At 34.1% G+C, this 20,484-nt stretch overlaps 1 protein-coding gene across 2 annotated transcripts in view; it reads left to right on the top strand.

Moving 5' to 3' along the window:
• The window catches only part of LOC137390056 (F-box/LRR-repeat protein 7-like), a 42,344-nt gene extending 21,860 nt beyond the window's left edge, over positions 1-20,484 (top strand). The window contains exon 15 of one of the 2 annotated variants that reach the window (XM_068076300.1): positions 20,416-20,484. In XM_068076300.1, coding sequence (XP_067932401.1) covers positions 20,416-20,426 — 11 coding nt within the window. In that variant the 3' untranslated portion in view covers positions 20,427-20,484. Of the gene's footprint in view, positions 1-19,224; positions 19,327-20,415 lie in introns of those variants that run through there. The other variant, XM_068076299.1, reaches the window with a different exon arrangement.

Genomic DNA, 20,484 nt, shown 5'->3' with positions numbered 1-20,484 from the left:
AGGTATTTGAAAGTAACTTAAGTCAGTTTATGTCTGTGTCTCTATTCTAATTACTTGACCAACTCAAAAACATGTTCCCATACAGGAGAAACTCCAAGGACGTCAACATTTGACAAAATCGAAAAGGAAGAGAAGGTACTAGTAACTCACCACCAAGAGTCTCTTCGCCTTGTGTTGGATCAGGCGTAAAACTCTGGAACTTCCATGGAAACTACAAAAATATTTACTGCAGTTTACTCAAGTATAACAGTTACTATAATATTATTCTCAAAGGTTATGAACAGTTATTATTTGTTAGTAGAGGTGAACTAATTAGCATCTCTAATAATTATATTACTATTTATACTATATGTATTGTATAAATAGATGTATATGATGTAAGAAGAGATTGCTGCCTGGGCAGCTGTCCTCGTCATATCTGGGGCAAGTATATAAGTCTATCAGAATAATTATTACAAGGTTTGAGTGTTACCAGGAACATTCTCATTAACAATTTTACCTTATATATGGAACTAGCATGTTGATCAGAAAAGTTATTTAAGAAAAGCCACAGGTTGAGATATAATATTTTTACTATATCTTCATCTATTTTTATATAACATTTTGTCAATGTTTCCATATTAAAGTATTTTATGTATACACTACAGTCTAAATATATAGTTACTCAAATATTCACAGCTTCGGCATAGATTTTTTCGATTTGCTAGCACTTTAATAGACTTGATGAAGATTACAATACAGCAACCCTGTCTCATTTTAGGGAAGAATTCTAATTTTTAAAGTTCTTGAAATACATTAAGTGACAAAATATCAGAACTCTACTGACATCACCAAAAGTCTTGCACCAAACAGTGAACAGCAATGTACACAATGCATATACATGTACATCGTTTACTTGAAATAACAGCTATGTACTCAATGCATCTACATGTAGATTGTTTACTAGAAGTACCGGCTATGTACACAACGCATCTACATGTAGATTGTTCACTAGAAATAACAGCTATGTACTCAATGCATCTACATGTACATTGTTTACTAGAAATAACAGCAATGTACACGATGCATCTCCATGTACATTGTTTACTAGAAATAACAGGTATGTACACAATGCATCTACATGTAAAATGTTTGCTAGGAATCACAGCTATGTACTCAATGCATCTACATGTAGATTGTTTACTAGAATTAACAGCAATGTACACAATGCATCTCCATGTACATTGTTTACTAGAAATAACAGGTATGTACTCAATGCATCTACATGTAGATTGTTTACTAGAAATAACAGCTATGTACTCAATGCATCTACATGTACATTGTTTACTAGAAATAACAGCAATGTACACGATGCATCTCCATGTACATTGTTTACTAGAAATAACAGGTATGTACACAATGCATCTACATGTAAAATGTTTGCTAGGAATCACAGCTATGTACTCAATGCATCTACATATAGAATGTTTACTAGAAATAACAGGTATATAAGCAATGCATATACAGGTACATTGTTTACTAGAGATAACAGCAATATACTGAGCTGTTGAGTGAGATCAGACTCATTGAGCTTATAGGTACAAGTATTATAATGAATATTCCAATATAGTCTCAGATATATGGAAATTCTATCAATTGTCAAAAATATGGAGATACGATCAGGTGATTATAAATTGCTTACCTCAACACGCTGACTAGGATTACTTTTGTTAAGTATACGAGACAGCCGGCCTTCACCAACTTTCACTCCAATCTCGCATTTTCCGATGAATTGCAGTTCGCTCTCGTTGTTGGGTTGCAGCATCTTCTCACTCGGTGTGTGTTACTCACACAAGTCCCGAAACCAACTTCAAGTCTTCTGCCAGTTGGAAAGCATATAAGCATACAGCCCGCCTTCGTCTTTTGTCTCGATGACCTCTGACCTCGCAATAATTCATAAACATAAAGTCTATCAAACGGCTGCTGGTCATAGGTGGATCAGACTTAGTTCCGCCTCCAACAGCATCTCCATGAGATGACCTGTGAGTGACCCTCGACTGGCGCAGAAATGGTGACACACTAACGAGGAGAAGTTTTCTAATCTGAGTAAGTTCCATGGTGAGAGTTTTGTAACAGAGTAATTACATGTTATTGTTCATTCCTAGACTTAATTAGGGGATTATAGAGAGAATGTTAAATCTTTAATTGTAGTCTCAACTCCAACTTATTATGATACAAGAAACAATAGGAACTAGGGCTGGATTACAGAATACAATAGACTGGATACAATACAGTTGGAGTTTAGATGAAGATACTTAAGAAAGGGAGTAAATAACTCCTCAAATATTCAGCCACAGTTACTACTCAGACACATGTGGAGGATTATATGTTGTAGTTGTCTGCCTAATCAAAGGCCTACCTATTCCAAGGTCTGCCTATTCAAAGGTCTCCCTATTCAAAGGTCTGCCTATTCAAAGGTCTGCCAACAACTTTAGCACTTCGTCTCTTTTCACAGTTTTGAGTCATTGTTGTTTGTGATAAAACAATTTAGCACCTGCATTAGCTTGTCACACTCACTTTAGGACTTAAGTATATCTGAGAGTGTTTATATAACTCAATATATTGCTAGTGTGAGAGTAACATCCCCATTATACATAATGCCAAAATCTCATGAGCAAACAAAACTAGTAAACCAATAATTTTTAATGTAGACATTTTGAAAATCACCACCATTTAAATAGATATCGCTAAATGTATAAATGATATAACCGTGCAATTGGGATTTATCTCCCACCTGACAATTTTTAGATTGAGCGATACTGGAACTAAAACGAATGGGTCTTTTAGTCTTATAATAACCTTATTCCACGGCCTTCTACACACAGGCCTTCATGGAATAAATCTTTCTAATTATCATGAACACAAGTTTTTGTTTTAGTTAAGTTAGACAAAAAATAATAACAAAAATTAACAATCTTGTTACATTATAATAATAGTAATAATACTATCAAGCTAACTCGTAAAAAGTCTATTTACAAGATTGATTCATCTGATGATTTTGAAAATCACGAAACTCATATAGTATGGGTTAGATAATTGAATGTTAACTCTCGGAGCAAGAGCCTTGAAAAGGAGAAAAATGTAAACAAACTAGAGTGATAGTATGTGCATCCTTCCCACAGACTTGGTTCTCTGATTTGGCCAGTAAGGTTTAACTTCTTGATCAGATGAGCTTTCTGTTGTTTAAACTTTAACAAGCAGTTTTAATTCAGCTTTTCTAGCTTTTCATACATTCACTGTTTATATAAGTTCACATCCTACTGTAATGTTGGTAAATGGGATGGTAGTAAGTGAGCAGCTGTAGATTCTACTAGTATTATGTAAGTGCCTAAAATTCGTGTGATTCTTTTGGTTAGGAAATGTACTTTTTCAATTTTATATTTAGATGTTGCGCGCGTGCGTGTGCACCATTTTATTGAATAACAGCAATAACTAGTTGTTCAATAATAGAGCAAAATGATGAGTTGAGTTCTTAAACAGAACAACTTCTTTTCTTTGCTCTAGTTAGTGAAACATGATTAAAAGTGCAAAACCTAACCTCGGTGATGGTGGCTCTGGAAAGGGTCGGCTGTTTTATACCGGATGGCCATCATTTCTCTTTACCTTGTCCAACACCTCAGCCATTACCTCTGAAAATTGTTTTAGGGTGAGTTTAGCAGCTGGAGAAGTCTAGTTTTTTCTTTACTCACTGTAACTCTTCCTAAAATGGTACATAGCAGTATAGAGTCATCTCCCAGTCGGTGAGGTATCTAGGGTCACTTTCCTTAGATGCCATGGTTGGTATACGTAATGTAGATGACTTGGTAGAACTGCATGCCTTACCAGCTATGAAAAGGTCTATTTATATCCGCTTCAACATGATTGACACAAACTTATAATGTAATTGTTTGTTGGCTAGATTAAAAGAAGCGATATAACAAAGGTACACTATATTCAAGGTTTCCGATAGATATTTAATACTTATAATCTCTATATAATTATTCTTACTGTAACACTTGTACTCTGGCTATTTATACATTGGGTCAAGGTCACTGGTATTTACTCCTAACTTTTGGTTTGTTATAGTTTAACATTGGAGGTTTTTGTTCTCTTGATCTTTTAAACTTGTTACAGTTTTAAGTTTCCGAAAGGTCAACTTAATTAAAACAGTTAATAGAACAGAACGTCTTACTACGACTTGAAGTTCTTTTGTACTACTAACTGGAATTCGGGTACTATCCAGTGATTGATGCATATGATGAACCTAACAAGATGACGCAACCACTCCGCGGGAGTTGCATTAGCCCGAAACCCAGGCTAGCACAATCCCAACAGAGCTCGATCATTAAACCCCGCCAATATGATAGCCGTCGCCTATCCTTTTAGGGTTTTATATCATTGATCCAACCACAATAAGACAAAAATAGCTGTAAATAACTAGCTAGAAAAAACCAATACTGACACCAGCCTGTGGACCCCCTCCAAACCTGCTGTGGACCCTTGGGGTTCATGAACCACCAGTTGGGAACCACTGATCTATAAGATAGCTGATTCGCAGACATCAGATATGAAACACCTGATCAAATGTATTCACTAAGAGTTGTCTTATCTTTCACCGCAACCTAAAACGAATACCTTCATTGTTTTATATAGATCATAAAATACATCGCTCACTTCTTCTAACCTTATCCAACATATGATTGTCTAACTTATTAGTCGAAAGTCTACCTTACTAGTTGATAACACTAGTATTTATTCCTTTTTTAGATAAACTTCAGTAAATAAGTATATTTCTACAGGAATACAGAGAGACAATAAAAACCAAACTGATTCATTACTCTTAATAGAAACCACAGCCTTTCTCTATTGGTTCTCATCAACTCATAACCTGAATACGTTTTTACTTTGAAAAGTAGGTTAAAAGAACCAAGTGGCTCTAAAGAAAGAAAATGTACTTGGCAGCATTATAGAAACTCTCATATAGTTGAATTTAACTTGGTTCATAGTTGAACAATAACACAGTGTCTGTTAACGAGTAATACTTTTTTCATTTCAATGCTTATCTATTAACAGTCTCTATTCTAACAGTCTCTTTACTAACAGTCTCTATACTAAAAGTCTCTCTATTAACAGGCATTTGACAAGGGAGATATACTAATAGTTATTAACTTGCAAACTATCAACAGACCTTTTTGGGAGTTATATATTCAATGTCAAAGACTTCTTTGTTAGAACCAAACCTGTATCTCCTACAATATTGTGTTTCATGTGAATTTTCGCAGAGGTAGTACCACCAAGTGTCACATCATTCACAATCACAACAGCAGATATATATCAACCCGAAGTTTTAGATATCGCTGCTAGGGCTATGCCAAATTTACAGGTAAACACCTACTTCTTCACGCTTTTCGTACTTTATAAACAAGTTTCCAGAGAAAACTTATGGTTCAAATTCATGATGATCATTATTCACTGTAGAGACAATCGATGGTTTCAACTCAAACTGCACCTAAAATTCTTTAACTATTCAGAATTTTTTTAATTCAAAATTTTCTCCTAGTAAATCTTACCATGAACGCGGTTAAGAATTTTAAAGTTACAAAAAATGTTAATTAAGTTTTGTTCACAATTGGCTCCACTCATTGTAAAAGCATTGTGTGTAATCTCTGCCGCTGTGAGATGTTAGTAAATTATAGCAGAGAGAAAGCTGGGGTAATTAGTGCCATTTTTCATTTTTACCTATTTAAAGCCATATAACTTCTTTGGTAGCTTTCAGTTTTTATGTGAAATTAGTTGAAGATGTTTGGCAACAGCAATATGTTTTGTAGTAGTCCTTAGTGGTTGTAACATAAAATCAATTCGGCTTGAAAATTAATGTTTTCTGGCACAAATCATCTCGCACATGGAGTAATTTGTGCCGCATGCCATATCTGTATGAGGTAAGTAGTACCACCGTTAAATCTGATCTGTTTAGTCTAATTATGGCTTATTGCTGAGATAAATAATAAGAGATATTGTGACACAAAAACCACTAAACTATTCTAATTACGAAGTAACACAAAGTTATTTAATTTATCTGCATCAAATCAACCAATATTTCTCTAGCAAACTTGTAGTTTGTCCATATTACCATAATATCACTTTCTAATTTATAAATAAACTAGCTGTACTACCCAGCTTTGCCCAAGTAATAAAAAGTCTTTGCGCAGATAATTGATTTGTATTTAATATAAAACGGCATTTGCCATTCTAGCTTTCAAACTACATATCATGAGAAATTTAATAAGAAAAGTGATAGTATGGGCTCATTAAGATCAAAAATAGTCAAAGTGGCGGCCAAATGGAAATGGCGTACAAATAGAGGGTGGCTTTCTATTTTTTAATCCTTCTCTCATAGTGCCGGTCAAATATAGAGGTGGTGTTTCAATAGAGGTGGCGTTCAATTAGAGATTTTACGGTATATATAGAACTATTACATCAGCTATTGAGCAGGTTGAAAGATCCAAAGGAGAATTAAAAAAACTGTTGAAATCCCTTGCTATACTTCAAAAACCCAGTACAATAACATCAATTATAAATAGTGTGAGTTCGCTGTCTTTGGATGGACGAGCCTACTTTAGCTTTTGTGCGCTGCTACATAACAGGAGTTCACGATTCTTTTAACAAGGATTTAAGTTTAGAAGTGTTTAGAGCTGAAAACTATTCTAAACAAGTAAACATCACTCAGTTAGACAAAGACAAGTAATTATTCATGTTTATATTTTGTATTTCTATGATATCTAAATAACTATCATGTCTGACTCGCTTTTGTAGTAAAAATAGTAAACATATACTTTCCTGTTTCAGCTGGTAACTTTATGCATATTTATTTTTGTAGGAAATAAATGAAAATAGTCAATCTGATAATTCTGATGATGAAGGGTAAGTAATCACATAAGAGAGTAAATGGGGTGAGAGGAGAGTGAAGAGACAGCAGGAACAGGGAGAGTGAGGTTGAAAGAGAAAGCGGGGGAGAGACAAATAGAGAGGGAATAGCATCTAAAGGAAGAGGGTAGTGTAAAGGATAAATGATGAGATTGGATATAACAAAAACTAATAATCAAAACTACTTGCATTGGTTTCTTCTGAGAGGAAATCTCTATAATATAATCTAGTCAGCTGAAGATTTCATCTCCTGAAGACACGAGTATCTCAGAGAAGCGCTGACAGTTCAAGTTACTAAAGATAGTCATAACCACCCTGTTACTCATCATCAGAGTATTTTATATGTGAGATATAATTCCTAATATATTTTAACTTCTGTTACTTTCTGCTGAGTTCATTATATTTTTAGCATTCTTGATTATTATCAAAAGAGGATTTGTAGCTCATAAGTTAATCAATAAACATTGTAAATGTGTTTGTAACATACATGTAAATGTGTTTGTAACGTACATGTAAATACAGCACATATGTATATAATACTCTCAAGATACAGTACATTTGAATAGAGGAACAACTGAAACATGAAGTCCATCTTATACCTGTCATAATTGTAACAATAAAACTATAGTACAAGTTCTCCTATTGGAAATCTTTCCATTCTAGAGAGCAATAAGAATAGTGTGTAGTATCCTGTTGCTAAGTAAGGTTTGTCATCTCTTATTACTCTACATTGTGTATTCAGGTGATTGTTTAAACTTATCCACCCTTTTTAGGCTGTTCAAACTACTGACTGCGTTCCCTAAAGTTACCCAACTCGGTATGGAACTTTCAGACAGACCCTTTAAATGGTCCCTGGATGGGACAAATGTTCAAAAACTCACCTTGATACTAGGACGAGACTATGGGGTAAAACATCACATATTATGTCATTATATTTTCTCTGATTAGTTGCGAGGCCTTAACTATTTGTTTCACCTCTCAAACAGGAAGTGTATGAAAGAGAAATAGAGATCAACAATGTTTAATAATGAGACCTTGGAACAAGTGTATTGAGGAATATAAGATACTGTGGAATGTGATATGATTATAATAAAAACCTCTAAATTGATAAGTGTTTTTTACTTATTGGATCATCTTGTATTAATAGATTAATGTCACCTTCAACAGTATCAAAACAGTTTAAGGTAAATCACAAAGTTGGTAACCCCATTAGCACGTCTAAAGTATAAACTAGAGAGGTTACCATATGAAAGTGGTGTGAAAATAAGAATATATAGCATGAAATACTATGACAGGAAACGTTATGTAGAGACATGGACTGATACAGTATACAGAGACAGATGTTAATCTTACATAGAAAATATAAATAATGTACAACTATGGTACATAGTGTAGTCGGCAATAAGCAATGGGAGATGGCAAAAATGTCTATTAATAGCTTATATCCCTATCTTGGGTATAAGGTTACCGACATTAAATACAAGCATCACATAATAACATCACATAATATAACATTTGGCAGACCAAATAACAGAATCACAGAATAACAGACGACACACAAGCACTGAGATTTATATATACTAGTTGTACTACCCGGCGTTGACCAGGTAATAAAAAAGTCTTGAGTAAAAAATTTATTTATCAGCAACAAATAAGTTTTTTGCTAACATTAGCAACATTTGGCATTTTAATTTTCAAACTACATATCATGAGAGAAGTGCTTTGTCTAGTTGAAATAAATTAGAATAAAAAATAAAAAAAACTGTAAAAGTTTTCAAATGTTGTGAAACAACTGTAACTTTCAAACTTCATAACTCGAAAGAAGTATTTTGTTGAAATAAATTGGAAGGAAAAATAAAAATGTAAAGGTGCTTAAATGTAAATGTGAAATCATTAGCAAGTAATGGCTAAATATAGTCTGTTTTGGTACAATTACAATGAAAAATTATTTGGTATACAATTATATGATTTTAGTTCATTTCAGTGTTGGTGTGCAAAAATTGGCATGCTAATTTTCACGTGCCATTGCTGGCATGCGAAAATATCGTAGGCTATAGACGTACATAGAGTGGTATAAAAGCTTATAGTAATTATCTAATGCAATTATCTCCTGGTAAAAATCATCATCATCCTTAAAAATGGTAGCAAAACAATATGTTAACCTTAGTAACTATATAGGTACCTACAATGACTTCAGTGCATTTTGTGGTTATGATCCCCAAGATAATATAACATTACAATGTACTACGGAAAGACTTCTTAACTTTAAGACAGGCGTGTAACATAAATGCTAAATCTAACTTAAACAAATTTGGCTCACTAAAAACATACTTGAAGGATGTTTTAGTATGTATTTTCAATAAATTTCAAACTTTAAACTAAAATTTTATCATTTATCTGTTTGTGAATTGGTTTTCACCGCAACGGATAATGCCGAACTCACCATTGCGAACAACGTATATCTTTTAATAACATATATAATCGGTACACCATTCGCCAAATTTTAATTTCGAGATAAATTATTGTTGATATCGTGTGACGGAACAAATAAGCCCTAACAAAAAGAAAGACGAAGAAGCATCGTGCTGCATAGAGTTAGGCTGAAAATATTTCTTAACAAGGGCATCGTAACGCTTGGGTGCAATACTAAAATAATACGTCATTTAGTGTGTGTTTACGCTATATGGTATATGGTAATGGCTTTGATCAATATATATATGCAATGTATATAGTTCAGTGGTAGAGCGCGAGGATTTAAAACTTGTGCTTGCAGTATCCGTGAGTTCAAATCCATCACAATGTGAAATCTTGATACAAAGAATTTAATAGCTATAGCCGGATATACACACAAACTTTGAAAAATATATACCCTAGGACACTTTTATTTCGCTAGTATTTAGTTTCGTGAGTAGCATACAGAGCAAAATTTCGATGCAACTTAATTTCGCAGCTCTGATGATGGCAAAAATATAGTGATGTGAAAATAAATGCAGTAGAACAAACATAATTAGATTCCTCAGGTTCGGTTCGCCGGTAGGAAAGATTTTTCAATTTGGGACTAGTTTGTAATTGTAAACTGCAGGTAGAATTGTGTGGCCAAGATCAATAACGCAATTTGATCGCTTGCTGCCATTTGTTTCTTGGACTATCAATAAACAAAGCTATTTAATTCTGCGTTTTTGCTCGTTCGTCATGACAGTTTTGTTTCCCTCATTAAATTTTCGCGAGAAGATGACTCGCGAAAATGCAAAAGTTAGATGAGGCGAATACATTAGTGACCTAGGGTATATATAGATATATCGATGTACTTATTCTTACCGCATACATTTCCTAAATAAATAAATTGCGTATAGCATAATGCAAACAAAATATACGTTAGTTCATTTTAGTCTGAGGTTGTGCCATCGCTGATCGACAAAATAGGATCTAATTTAAAAGAGTTGTTTTGGTGTCAAGTCTCCATGGGAAATGTCGATGTTGCTCTGAATTGCCCTCACGTGAAGAAATTTATTTTTAAGGGATACTTCTCACATGGTAAGGAACTCATGCTATTATTTGTACTAATGCACTTTACAGTCAGTGGTCTAAAACTCTCATACTGGTTGATGTTGTTTATATATACACTAGCTGTATTACCCGCCTACAGGAACAGATTCACGTGCAGCGTAAGGTTTATTGAGAGTTGTCTTTCATACTGTAAAACAACTCCAAATATGCAGTCTACTGAAATTTTTGTCCTGATCAGAGTATGCATGTACCTATACATGTCAATGTTGGGGAGAACAATGGAAATCTGCAATATGTCTTACAGCTAGATGCGTGTAAAATCTAGTAAACATTCTAGATTCATGTGTCTGGATTCATGCATCCGTTCATACCCAACTATATTTGCAGTTGACGATCACACAGTTTTGCCGCTGAGCCTCCGCCTCGGCTGACCAGTCTTTACCCGCCAAGCAGTTGAAAACCGCGCTCTTGCACTCGCCTCGCAATCAATCGGTTCGCACTTGCAATCAATCGGCCCGCACCCGCCTCGCAATCAATCGGCCTGCACCCGCCTCGCAATCAATCGACCTGCACCCGCCTCGCAATCAATCGGCCTTGCACTCTCCTCGCAATCAATTGCCTTGCAATCAATCGCCTCGCACTTGCCTTGCAATCAATCACCTCGCACTCGCCTTGCAATCAATCACCTTGCACTCGCAACCAATCGTCTCGCAAATAATCGCCTTTCACTCGCAATAAATCGCCTAGCACTCAATTGCTTTGCAATCAATTGCCTCGCACTCGCCAACTCATTCATCCGAAAAGCTGCACCTGGAGACTCTCACTGTACTCGGGGGGAAAAAGGTCTCCCACGCATCCCCGAGTGATGCCACGGCCTCAAGCCTAGCTGTGCTACCCGGCGTTGCTCGGGTAGTAAAAAAAGTCTGCACACAAAATTGATTTGTATTTAACATATAACATTTGCCATTCTAACTTTCAAACTACATATCCTGAAAGAAGTGTTTTGTGTAGTTGAAATAAATTAAGAGAGAAAATAAAACAACTGTAAAGGTTTTCAAACTTTTTCAAACAACTACAACTTTCAAACTTCGTATCATGAAGAAAAGGTTTTGTGCAGGACAACTGATTTAAAAATAAATAAAACAACTGTAAAGGTTATCAAACCAATGTAAATTTAAAATTTCATAACTTTCAGCGACCTATATCTTTTGATAACGTATAGTGGAACCTCAGTTCTCGAACATAGTCAGTTCCAGAAGTTCGAGATCCGAAACAATTTTCCCCATTAAAATAAACTAATGTAAATTTTAATCCGCTTCAAGGCGAGAAAACAACTTTGGTAAAGTATTTTTTAACATTTCACACCATAAGCTGTACTTGTACCCGGGTAATAAAAAAGTCTTTGCACAGAAAATCTATTTGTATTTCACATATATAACAACATTTGCCATTCTAACATTCAAACTACATAGGTAACATGAAAAAACATGATAGGTAACCTATCATGAGAAAAGTGTTTTGTGTAGTTGAAATAATTTTGGAGAAAATAAAAACAACTGTAAAGTTTATCAAACTTTGTCAAACAACTGTAACTTTCAAACTTCATATCATGAGGAAAAGGTTTTCTGCCAGTATAATAAATTAAAAAATTTAAAACAATTGTAAAAGGGATTAGATGTAAATTTCAAATAATTAGCAAGTAATAGCTAAATTAAGTCAGTTTTGCAACAATTACAATAACATATGATATGGTAATGATACAATTAATACAAACTGAGAAAACAAAATAAAATTCATGAATATGTTGAATAAATTTTAGCAATTCTTGCATAAAATTGTGTGGGTATAAAAAGGTTACTGTCCCACCAGAAACTATCCATCAATTCTTTGAATACGACGATACTAAAAATATGACAGAATATCATAGTATTTTGTAGTTGAAATTTTATTAGAACAATGTCTGCCAAAAATGGTTGAATAAAAGAATAATATTAATAATAAAGATTGGAAACTAATAAAGCAATAATAACAGTGATAGGAAAATGAATAATGTTTTAACTTCAAACACGATACTCCATTTATGTTTAAAAGTATGCAAGTTGAAATAATAACAACGATGAAACAAACTTTAAAAAACTTATGTTGTTAACTTCAAAAGTCATAAGAAGTTTATGAGTGTAATAAGAGAATTTAAATTTATATATCTATATATATATTTCTCAAAGTATGTAAATATAAGAAAGTGGAGAATAACTGATACTTGCAATCTTACACGATAAATCTTACAAATGTTTGTTGTAAAATGTGAAATTAATTACGAAAAACTAATTGGTTAGGTTTAAAAGGAAAGATGTGTAAGTTAATACATCTAGCTGTACAACCCAGCGTTGCCTGGCTAATACAAAAAACTGAACAGAAAATTGATTTGTATTTAACATATAACAACATTTGCCAGTCTACCTAAAACAACTGTAAAGGTTTTCAAACTTACTTTGTCAAACAACTTTTAAACTTCATATCATGAGAAAAATGTTTCGTGCAGGTCAAATAAATTTTAAAACTAAAATGACTATAAAGGTTTAGATGGAACAGTGAAATAATTAGCAAGTAATAGCTGAATTGAGTCTGTTTTGCTACGATTACAGTATGAAATGATTTGGTAATGATACAATTAATACGAACTGAGAAAACAAAATAAAATTTGTGAATATGTTGAATTAATAATAACAGTTCTTGCATAGAAGTGTGTGTATAAAAAGTTACAGTTCCACCAACAGCTATCCATCAAAACTCTGAATACGACGATACTGGTATGACGATATGTTATGTAAAAATAAAATATTGTAGTGTCTTTGTCTGATCGAAGGTGAGAGAATCTAGATGCTATTCCTACTCGAGATAATACGATTGTCCACGTGAAAAGTAGTGACCTTAACAGCGATTTAGGAATTGAACCTTAAGAAAAGCCAGAAATAGAGGTTCACAAAAACGGCATCGTGTTTCACAGAATTAATAAAATTGAATCGCCAAATTCTAATATCAAGAGAGTCTATTGTCGATATCGTTTTGCCGAAAACAAGTTATCCCTAATACGTCGAAGACAAAAAAACATCGCCTGTCATGAAGCTAAAAGAAAGCCATAGAGTTGTGATTATTACGTCATTTTTGTGTGAAAGCGGCAAACGATGAATAGGTTATGTATAGAGGCACACTAACAGGAAATTCCCGTTAATGCGCCCTAGATACCTAGTAGCGGCTAATAGTTCGAAAAGTACGGTACTCTATAAGGCGGACACACAATCACACAGACAACGGTTGCCGTTTATATAGTAGATGAAGATAGGACATTTAGTCTACCAAGGGTGATCGATAGGAACATGTTAGACTATCAAGGGTACTGATTAAGAACATGTTAGTCTACCAACTTTACTGACTAGGCACATGTTAGTCTACTAAGGGTACTGACTAAGAACATGTTAGTCTATCAAGGGTACTGAATAGGAACATGTTAGTCTATTAAAGGTAGTGACTAAGAACATGTTGCTCTATCAAGGGTACTGACTAAGAACATGTTAGTCTACAAAGGGTAGTGACTAGGCACATGTTAGTCTATCAAGTGTACTGACTAGGAACATGTTAGTCTACAAAGGGTACTGACTAGGCACATGTTAGTCTACCAAAGGTACTGACTAGGAACATGTTAGTCTATTAACAGTACTGACTAGAAACATGTTAGTTTACCCAGGGTACTGACTAGGAACATGTTAGTCTATCAAGGGTACTGACTAAGAACATGTTAGTCTACTAAGGGTACTAACTAGGAACATGTTAGTCTATTAAGGGTACAGACTAGGAACATGTTAGTCTACTAAGGGTACTGACTAGGAACATGTTAGTCTATTAAGGGTACTGACTAGGAACATGTTAGTCCACCAAGGGTACTGACTAGGAACAAGTTAGTCTACTAACGGTACTGACTAGGCACATGTTAGTCTATCAAGGGTACTGACTAGGAACATGTTAGTCTATCAAGGGGGCTGACTAGGAACATGTTAATCTATCAAGGGGGCTGACTAGGAACATGTTAGTCTACTAAGGGTTCTGACTAGCAATATGTTAGTCTATCAAGGGTACTGACTAGGAACATGTTAATATACCAAGGGTGGTGGCTCGGAACATGTTAGTATATCAAGGGTACTGACTAGGAGCATGTTAATATACCAAGGGTACTGACTAGTAAAATGTTGGTATACCAAGGGTACTGACTAGGAGCATGTTAGTCTACCAAGAGTCATGACTAGGAATGTGTTAGTAATCCATGGCTGCTCTACCCTGTAGTAGTGTATATTTATTTATTCTTCTGCTCCTATTGGTTTAAATCTACGATTTCAGATCCTCGTAAAGTTCTCATTGATTTTTCTGGAGCTCCTAAACTGGTAGGTCAAACTTTCTTTTAATTCGTTCAAGTAACATTTATGTTTTATTCAAGTAACATAATAATTTTTACTAGTAGTTTGTTTTAGCATAACTATAAACTGACCTTCATACATAGTCGTACGCTTAGAAGTAACCTGCCTAAATTTTTACTTTGTCAGGTTTTTCTGGGAAGACAACTCCTCTCTTTGTGTTTAATGTTTTTAACATCAACAAATCTTTTATTGTAATTATTTTTTCATTTTGTTTATCTGGTATTACACTGCTGTTGTAAAGTTGAGAGCCAAAGTCTTAAGGTCAAAGGTCATATAAATGGATCTAGTAACTTTTGCTTGTATCATGTAGCGGCTACAGGCTGGTACAACCAAAAATCATATAAATTGATCTCTTTGCAGGAAGAACTATCAATATGCAAAGAGCTAGTACATTGTAAACTTGGCAGAGAAAACATGCTGCTCAACTGCACTAAGATAAAGTAAGGATTTGTTATTCTTCACAACTTCCCTTACAGTACGGTGATTTTATGTGTGTCTAGCATTGAGTCATCTAATAATTCATCCTTTCTCATATTCTATAAGAAAACGATCAGACATCAACAGATGCCATAATTTAACTTTCAGGAAATTACAACTACAATATGATAGCAAACTAGATGCTTCTCTCCATTTCTTGTTGTTTCGTAACTGGCCCAAACTCACACACCTGGATGTAAACTACACGCTTGTGGTAAGTGACTACGCAGGTTAAGAATATCGGTCATATAGTCTGTACTAAGTACTAGTTATATAGTCTGTACTAAGTACTAGTTATATAGTCTGTACTAAGTACTAGTCATATAGTCTGTACTAAGTACTAGTCATATAGTCTGTACTAAGTACTAGTTATATAGTCTGTACTAAGTATTGGTTATATAGTCCGTACTAAGTACTGGTTATATAGTCTGTACTAAGTACTAGTCGTATAATCTGTACTAAGTACTAGTTATATAGTCTGTACTAAGTACTAGTCATATAGTCTGTACTATGTACTAGTTATATAGTTTGTACTAAGTACTAGTTATATAGTCTGTAGTTAGTATTAGTCATGTAGTCTGTACTAAGTAATAGTTATATAGTATGTACTAAGTAATAGTTATATAGTATGTACGAAGTACTAGTTATATAGTACGTACTAAGTACTAGTCATATAGTTTGTACTAAGTACTAGTCCTGTAGTCTGCACTAAGTAATAGTTATATAGTATGTACTAAGTAATAATTATATAGTATGTACTGAGTACTAGTCATATAGTCTGTACCAAGTACTGGTTATATAGTCTGTACTAAGTACTAGTTATATAGTCGGTACCAAGTACTAGTCATATAGTTGGTACTAAGTACTCGTCATACATCGTTCCTCTTGCACAAGGATCCTAATCAGGAATGTTGTGTTTCCTTCAGCCAGGAATGTTAGAGGAACTTGTGAAGTTGAAGGAGCTAGAGAAGCTGAGAATGAGAGGAACAGGAAGTGTTTATGAACATGGTCAGTGCTTCCTCCAGTTTCTAGCATTTGTTATTCAGAACTGTTGAGACAAATATGTATAGTGCTTCAGAACAATCTAGAAGTATATTGTCTTTAAAAAGGAAGAACATAAGTAAGTTGAAAAGGGTGAAAGAAATGCCTTGTTCAAAGTGAGTCAACACAGTCGTAATCTCTCAACAGAGCCATAAGTATATTAACTAGAACATACCACTAGGTATTCATCATGTTTTGAGAGAACCTTACGGATTATTCCAGAACTGGTCGACCTTATTGATGCTTTACCTAAGCTAAAGCACCTGGATGTGACCAGAGTGGAGATTCTTGATGAAGATGGTTCAAAGATAAAAGACATCGAGCCTCTCTGTAGCCAGTGTCTATCTGATGGTAGACCAGACATTGAGTTTTGTATATTAGGAGAGTAGCTAGTACACTTGACAATATAGACATACTAGCTCAATACCCACCGTTGCACAAGTAATAAAAAGGTCTTTGCGTGGAAAATTTATTTTTAATCAACATATACAACATTTGCTATTGTAACTTTTAAATGAAGGTGCTCATTTATTTCTGTGTGTTTGACCCGATGCATAATTCAAATATTTGTCAGCTTGAGGTATAGCAAAACAGATTGTTGAAAAGTGTTTCTTACTTCTTATACTACAAATGTTTCTTATTTCTTATGCTAAAAATTCGCAAAGATACAAAGATCTAAAACAGTTTATAGACAGTGGCAGGTAATGTAGTCGCCATTGACTAAGTTTTTTTACCCAATGAATTTGAGTAAATTATTATACAATTAGCCGACTCTTTATAAAATATTTACTATAATAAGAGCCGTGTCTGTCGGAAGCTAGGTAAGAATGTTACAAAACAAAGCTGTACCTCACAGAGATCGAACTCATACATTCAGATGCACGGATGTGAAAGCAAGCGTACTACCACTAAACCATGTAGACACCTTGGTGTTCTTCGGAATAATTGTGCATGTAATCATTACAGATCATGTCCTCTCACGAGGCTGCAAGCGTGCGTATTTTAACTAATCGTTATAAACTGGACATACGAACGATGACAGACAGACAAACAAACACTTACATTTATATATATACTAGGTGAATGCCTGGCGTTGCCCGGGTAATAAAAGTCTTTGCACAGAAAACTAATTTGTATTCACAATATACATGTAACAGCAGTTACCATTCTAACTTTCAAACTTTATATCATGAGAAAAGTGTTTTGTGCAGTTTAAATAAATTAGGAGAAAACATAAAACAACTGTAAAGGATTTCAAACTACTGTATCTTTCAAACTTTATAGCATGAGGAAAATTTGTTGTGCAGGTAAGATAAATTAAGAAACAAAGTAAAACAACTATAAAAGTGTTTAAATGTAGATGTGAAATAATTAGCTAGTAATAGCTAAATTAGGTCTGTTTTGCTACGATTACAATAAAAGATAATTAGGTAATAATACACTTAATATGAACTGAGAAAACAAAATAAAAATCCTGACTATGTAGAACTAATAATACCTATCCGTGCAAAGAAGTGTGTGTATCAAAAAGGTTACTGTTCCATCAGAAGCTATCCATCGAAACTTTGAATACGATGATAGTAGTACCTCTCGATACTGGTACAAATGTAAAAATGAGATATCATACTGTTTTTGTCTGGTACTTTGGCTGACCCAATAGTGAGAAAATGTAGAGGCTATTCCTACTCAAGATAATACAATTGTCTGTGTGAAAAGTATTAGCCTTTACCGAAAATGAATTGCAGAAGCTTCATGTTTTCAACAGTAAAAGTTGTTTAGGAAGATGGCGGACCATGATAATTCACAGACCCGCTCTAATAGAATGACCTGACGAAAAAATGAAGGATAAAAACAAGTGCATATTTAGCGTGTGCATACAGTATATACCGAAGGACATACGTACAGACAAGCTTTGAGATTTATAAATATGGATAAATAAACACACAATAAATAGTGCTTTGAAAGAGAGGACAAATCCCAGTTATGCTACGCTCTAACAGCTAACTCTACTTGGTGTACAAACCTGAGTGACAGATTAGAAAGCATGTTTATATACTCATTTATAGCAGCTGGTTATGTAGTGCTGTAGGGTTGTTATGGTAGCACCCTCATTACCCATAGAACCTTAGTCTAATCTATCAAGCTACTTTTAGTGAGACTCAGATATTGTATCAATAATTGAACATCCATAGCATTAACAGTCTGAATATAAAAGCATCTTCACCCATATTAACTCTTCAAATGTTTGACACCAATATTAGAGTAGTAGTCCTTCCCTCTGACATTCCTATATACTAGTGTTAGTTATCTAACTCTCAATAAATATAGAATGTTGTTTAATACATTTTTAATTAACTTATCAGTAAAAATATGTTTATTATGAGCTTCCTTACGTTAATATGATAAATTTATTCTAGTTTTATTTTAAATTGAGTTGTTTTTGTTAGAGAACAAACTCAATTTGTTAACTCATTTTTATTAAAAAACAACTGCTGACAACCATTGAACCAATAACTATCATGTCAAGCTAAACACACTTGATTACGCTGTCATTCTTTGAGAGATTCAAGGTTTTGGATGGGATTCAATCTTTCACTGTGTTGCAAGTTGTACCATAGTTTTACCTTGGTCTGCACTTACATGTGCTATAATTCAATTGTTTAAAAAGTACTATATAAGCGCTCAGAGAGTATGGTAAGTCAAATAGACAGGAATCAATTTCATATCAAGCCCTGTTTGACACAGCAATTAGTAAAAGAAATACTCTGCCTAATAATTGTTACTGTAGACTGTGGTCTAGACGAGAAAGAGAGGTTGAGGTGGAGATGTGGGAGATTCATCCTTTACAATCCAAAATGGCTGGATTTCTTACTATAACTTTTGAGCTCAGTCTGTGTAAGTTATAAGGGTAAGTTACAAATGTAAGTTACAATAGATAGAATGCGCTTTTAATTTTCCTAATTATTATTTGTGAAAAACAGCAACTGTGTTATGCTGTTACCCCTCACAATACTTTATACATGTACGTTATACTAGAAGACTTTCACTGCTGGTTTATACTTCAAAATACTCTGTTCAATATATTAACTATCGTTAAACTCATGGCTCTCATAAGAAACCTACATTTTCTGTTTGTAAATGGAATACGTATATGAATCTCTTGACCTATTCAAGGCTTGAAATTCCTGTTTAAAAAGGAAAAGGAGAAGAACATTTCAAAGCAATTTGGAGTTATCTTCTTTATCTCCTTACAATCAATTACATCTGTACAAATATAACAAACAGGCTTGGCTGCTTTGCTATTTTGTAGTAGACGAAACAATCACTTTAAATGAAGTCATTGATAATGATAATAATAATGGTATCTGAACTGTAGACAGTCTATAAGTATCTGTTACAAGTACACATGCACTCATATAAGTTGGAAGTTATTTCTTATGTGGCTTTTTTGCCCTTCCACTCACTACCTCTAATAAATTGGAGACATTTAACATGAAGCCTGTCAAAAAGTTACACTCCACAGCAGGTGCTCTAACCAATGACCAATCATAGCATTACTTATCCATCAGAGTGCTCAAAACATGATTTATAGTGAATGCTAACGATTACAAATACAATCAATACTTCTGAGATTATTGAGCTAATATTACATGACAAGTTTTTATTTATTCAAAGTATGCTGTGTATAATAATAACATCATCTTTACTGTATGCTGCCGCATACTTCCTTCTCTACTAATTTATCTGTTTCAATAGACATGGATACAAAGACTCGCTATTCAGTCTTGATACACTGTAGATGTCTATCATGTGAAACTTTATCGTCTAGCTTTGCTGCAGTCAGACCGAGACAGTGTTAAAACTTTTCCAGCAATTTTCTCGTGCCAGTACATAACTGTTTGTTTCAAAGTACCCAACTAATGGTCAAACACATAATAATTTGTTGATACTTTGTCATGTATAAATTACTATTTCCTAGATGCTGGCTGATTGCTGAGATGTTTAGCTTGTGACTCTACTAGTTCTTTATGCACATTGTGATGGGGAC

The sequence above is a fragment of the Watersipora subatra genome, chromosome 3 (assembly GCF_963576615.1).
Source record: "Watersipora subatra chromosome 3, tzWatSuba1.1, whole genome shotgun sequence".
In the NCBI taxonomy this organism is placed as follows: domain Eukaryota; kingdom Metazoa; phylum Bryozoa; class Gymnolaemata; order Cheilostomatida; family Watersiporidae; genus Watersipora; species Watersipora subatra.
The sequence above is the reverse complement of the archived record's forward strand: the minus strand, read 5'-3'. Positions and strand labels throughout refer to the sequence as shown.